Source organism: Blastomyces dermatitidis (genome assembly GCF_000003525.1).
Source record: "Blastomyces dermatitidis ER-3 genomic scaffold supercont1.7, whole genome shotgun sequence".
Taxonomy (NCBI): Eukaryota; Fungi; Ascomycota; class Eurotiomycetes; order Onygenales; family Ajellomycetaceae; genus Blastomyces; species Blastomyces dermatitidis.
The window spans coordinates 863,189-868,600 of NW_025544780.1; the positions used below are offsets into that span (position 1 = coordinate 863,189).

Genomic DNA, 5,412 nt, shown 5'->3' on the forward strand with positions numbered 1-5,412 from the left:
TCATGATACAAAAGATTACACTCAGTATACACAGTTAAGAGAAGTAAGAGAGTTAAAAAACTAGCAGAATCAGTGAGCTCAGAGACACTCACTGATATTCTATGAAAAGTCTTTAAAGTGAAAGAGATGTCTGTATTAGATGACTCTCTGAATTCTGTGAATGTAAAAAAGAAGCAGGCTTCTGAATGAAATACAGATGAGAATAATGAAGTGAATACTCATCTCAATGTCTTAAGACTTAAAATGTTAATATATAAGAGACACTTGAGTAAGAATTGAGAGATGGCTGTAAAAGTATTAACAGACACAGAAGCTTCAATGCAATATATTAATAATTATATAATTCAAAGATTGAAAGAAGTCTGCTGAGTGAAGAATCTCTGATGTATAAGATTATCTGATAACTGATATTTGATATTATCTGTAAAAGTAAGAGTTTTCTTGCACTTCAGAGAATGATCTTGCTATATTTAGATATAAGAGCTGCAGAATATGAAATACAATCTTATTCTCAGACTTAATTAATTTCAAAGATTCAATCTGCAGATTCAATGATGTACATGTTATATACAGTTAACTAATAGAAAGAAAATGATTCATACAATTCTATCAACTGATATAAGAAGAACATTTCATGTCTCTGATATAGAAGAATTAAATCTGCTTACACATTAACAAGTAAAGAGAACAATTTGCAAGACCTTATCTGAAAGCATTCTGTATGTCATATGAGACTCAGAAGTGGAGAAAACCAAGATAAAAGATATACAGAAGAACAAGTGTATGAAGAAGCTTCTGAAGAAGCATGAGAAGATCTTCTGAACAGATCTTTCACTGAAATTATCACTGAAATGAGAATTCATACATGAGATTGATACAGAGAATGCAAAACCAGTCAATCAGAATGTGTACTCTCTGTTACAAACACATCTTAAAGAACAGAAGTATCAGATCACAGACCTTCTAGAATATAATCTCATACAACTCTCATCAAGTGTGTGAGGCTTTCCAGTTCTATTCATGAAAAAGACAGATGAAGAGTGATGAATGTGTATCAATTATTAAGCACTTAATAAGCTTACAATCAAGAATAAATATTCACTGTTATAGATTTAACAACAGTTGAACACAGTTGAAAATGCTTGATATCTATTAAAGATTAATCTTCTCTCAGAATACTGACAGATCTGTATAGATGAACTATCAGTTCTGTGAACTATGTTTAATATACAATGAGAAAAGTTCAAATTTCTGATAATATCATTCAGTCTGATAAATGTACTCATCATCTTTTAAATAATGATGAATACAATTCTTCATAAATAAAATGAAACCTCATGTCTTGTATATCTCAATGATATTCTAGTCTTTTCAAACTCATACAATGAATATCTGAAGCATCTTGATAAAGTGCTTATAACTCTGACAGAGTATAAGCTCTATATCAAATCAATCAAGTGTGTATTTGAAATGAAAGAGTTGAAGTTCATAGAATATGTAGTGAGTGATAACTGTATACATCTTATCTCAGAGAAATTGAATATTATAGTGAATTAATCATGACTGAGAAATATACATTATGTATAACAGTTTCTTGAGTTAATCTCATACTACTGTAGATTTATCAAGGATTTTGTATAAATATCTGCATCACTCTCAGATCTCTTAAGAGAAATAGATACAAATCTATAAAAGAAGAAGTTTCATTCAATTATCTAAAATACTGTGTGTGAAGAGACTTTTCTCACATTGAGAGAATATGTAATAACATTCTCAGTGCTTATTCAATCAGATCATGATAAACCTTTCTATATTAAGATAGATATATCTGAATGAGCTATCAGAGATACTCTTCTACAGATGAGTAAGAATAGCAAGCTGCACTCAGTGATATACAATGATAGAAAACTATCAGATACTAAGCTCAATTACTCAGTGTATAAAAAGGAATTGCTAGTGATCAAGCACACACTGATATTATAAGATAGATATATTAACAACAAATATATAATAACAGTAATCACAGATCACAAAAGTCTTGTCTATCTATAATCAATGATAAAACCTTTCAAATGCTTAGCATATTGAATCTCAGAGTTTCAAGTGTATAATCTTTATATTAAATACTGAAAGAAATTGAATACTGTGATATCTGATACAATCAGTCACAGATCTGATTTCATAAGTGAGAGTTCTATGAATCAGATATAAGAGACATTCATATTAAATATACTGAGAGAATGTAAGAAATCAGAATGAGTAAATATTATAATCTCTTACTTGAAGAATGACAAGATATTGAATGATAAGTATTTCATGAAAATAGTAGAAGAGATACTTCTGAACTTCAAGCTGAGAAAATTGAAAAATGATGTTGTACTTTATTACAATCTAGAATATATAGAAGCTCTCTATCTAGAATCTTTATTTAGACATGACTTGATGACTCACATGCATAAGAAATTCAGTCACTTAGAAAGCTCTGAACTCATGAGTGTACTTAAATCAAGAGTGTACTAACTAAGCATAGCTGAGAACATTCAGATGTATACTTACAAGTGTCTGAATTATCAGATTGCAAAAGAATCTAAGAAAGAGTTAGAATGTGAGAAAGTATAATATCAGATAAAGTGTATAATACAATTATTTAAACAATGAGAGATGAATCTTATAGACACATTACTATAAACACTAAATAAAAATTGATAAATAATCACTGCTATTAATTATGCTACTGACTGGTCAGTTATGAAAGCAGTTTCAGAGATGATAGAGAAGATGATGATGAAGTTTCTATATAATAAGATCTATATCAACTATAAAATACTGTGTGAGATTCTAACTGATAACAGTGTGAATCTTGTAGAAGAAGTAATGAGACATTTTATAAGTCAGTTACAGACAAGATATTGTAGAATAACATTATATCATTCATGAATAAACAGAAAGATGAAACACTTGAATGAAATCTTGAGTAATATACTGATGAAATATCTAGTGAGTAAGTCTACAAGACTATGAGATAAATATCTTGAGCAGGCACTATTAATCATGCAGATTCAACAGCATACAGTCTTCAAGTGATCATCATTCTACCTGTTGTATGAATTGTATCCGCGCATCCCGGAGAATGCTTTGGAAAAGGTGAAGAAGAAAGCAGTTACAGATGCAGCAGAAACAGCAGTTGCAGATACAGTAGAAACAGCAGTTACAGATACAGCAGTAGCAGTTGCAGATGTAATAGTTATGAACACAGAATCAAGATTGAAAGAGATTAGCTATGTACATGCAAAAGCTAACAAGTTACTTCTGAATCAAGCAATTCAATTGAAAAGAATATAAGACTCACTTGTTAAGAAATTGAGTCTCAAGATAAGAATATAAGTTCTTATATATAATGAGAGTTCTGAGAAGTTTCAATCTAGATGATTTGAGTCATATAAAATACTCAAATCACATTCTCTGAAAATGTATGCATTGAAAGAATCAGAGAAATGAGTCTTACACAACTTAATTAATAGTTCATGACTTATGAAAGTAAAGATGCAAGATCTGAGTAGATTATAATTATCTATAGCACTATTATCAGTGTTGAAAAAGAAGAGACTTATAATTAAAAAGTCTTATGAAGTAAGAGAAATCATAGATGCTTACAAATCAGATAATCTCACTTATTTCAATCTTTTCATAATTATAAGAAAAGAATGAAAAGCAATGAAGAAATCAGATGAATATCACACTTCAATAAGTGATAAGACTGTAGCTGATTGTATGATAATATATCACAGATAGTGAGTGCAACATAGTAAAGAGCAGTCTCAAAGTGACAGACTTATATATAAGTCAGATTGCAGAAGAAAAAGAAATTCAGAGTTAGATTCTGTGGTTCGGAAGAACGTACGACCGTCGGATAATAACGCGGCCGCTTCCAAACTACTAGCGTACGCGTACGCTTCCGAACTACTAGCGTACGCGTACGAATGTAAAGGGGGCCCTAGCGGCCACTAATTAATTTAGCGTATGAGATTCAATATATAAGAAGCCGGTGTACGCCTGTAATCGTACACTGGCTTAAGCAACCTTTGAATCACATCTGATAGCATGTCTAAAAACTGATGAGAAGTGCAGGCTTCTTCAGAGTGTGATAATTCTGCCTATGAAGTGATTTGTAGTTATCATGCCAGTGTGATTCTAGAATGTCTCAAAAGATAGCATATGAAGAGTGATGAGCAGAAGAGCATTCAATTGATGCTGCTTTGCTTGTTGAGGGAAAACTTCACACTCAGATGAATGCCATGTATGAGATGTGAACAGATGAGATGTGAGAAAGAAAATGAGAGCAATGAATCAGATTCAAAGAAGTCTGCTCTCTACTCAAAAGAAGAATAAAAGAAGAAGTGATCATCACTGAAGTTGTATGATGATAACAGAGTGATATAGCAATATAATGATATAGTGATATAATAATATAGTGATATAATGATACAGTGATATAGCAATATAACAATACAGTGATAATAATAGACATTGTATGATCAATGAGAAACCACTGAAATGAATATCTTCTCTAGTCAATATGAACAACATTCTTCTCTGCTACCTGAACTGAAAGATATGCAGAACCTCTCAGAGAGTTTACTTGAAGCAGTAAGAAAAGCAGCTGAGATCACTGAACTGAAATCAAAGCTCTGTACATGTACAAGAATTCTAAATGAGATTGAGGCCTTGTATATGCAGTTACAGACTAAGACAGAGGCTAAACAACAATTGACATTCACTGCAGACCAAGTATTCACTATGAAGAGCTTCACTGACACAATCATCATCATCAATAAGAATAGAGAAAATCAGATCTTAGGTCTGCAGCAGGAGATTGAATGTTTACACAGACAGATAACTACACTAAACCTGAAGATCTCATCACAATTGTTCACAATCTCTTCAGAAGTGTACACATCATCAGAGACTGCTGCACAGAATGAGAATCTGAGCATGAAATATATCAAGCTGAGAGATCTGTCAGAGTCATTAAGCTTTAATAATAACTGAAAAAATGATGCTGCAATCAGCTGGCTAAGTCAGATATAATCATATTATCAGATTGAATATAAACTCACAGACAGATAGTCAATGAAATTTTAACAAGTCTTAAGATCTATCATGTTTCTACACAGAAAAGTGAAGTCATTATAAATGACTGATGAAAAGATGAATCTCACAGACCTGAAGTGATATTTATTCTCATGAATATGAAATAAGTTTTTCAAGTGAATCTTACACAACTTTGAGAAAGTGAACATGTGAGATAAGCATTATGAATGCTTCACTGAGTGTAGATAAGTGAATAATCTTATATTATACTTCACACACTTCAGCTTACACTATCTTGTGTTGAATGAAGAGCTTTCAACA

The 5,412-nt window shown here is 31.4% G+C and overlaps 1 protein-coding gene across 1 annotated transcript; it reads left to right on the forward strand.

Annotated features, from left to right (window-relative positions):
* Nucleotides 1-4,554: 4,554 nt before the first annotated feature.
* BDCG_17359 (uncharacterized protein) lies at nt 4,555-5,049 on the forward strand (the record flags this gene model as incomplete). The annotated part of the gene is made up of 1 exon (XM_045426498.1): nt 4,555-5,049. The coding sequence occupies one exon, from the start codon at nt 4,555-4,557 to the stop codon at nt 5,047-5,049; it is 495 nt and encodes a 164-aa protein (XP_045281788.1).
* Nucleotides 5,050-5,412: the final 363 nt, after the last annotated feature.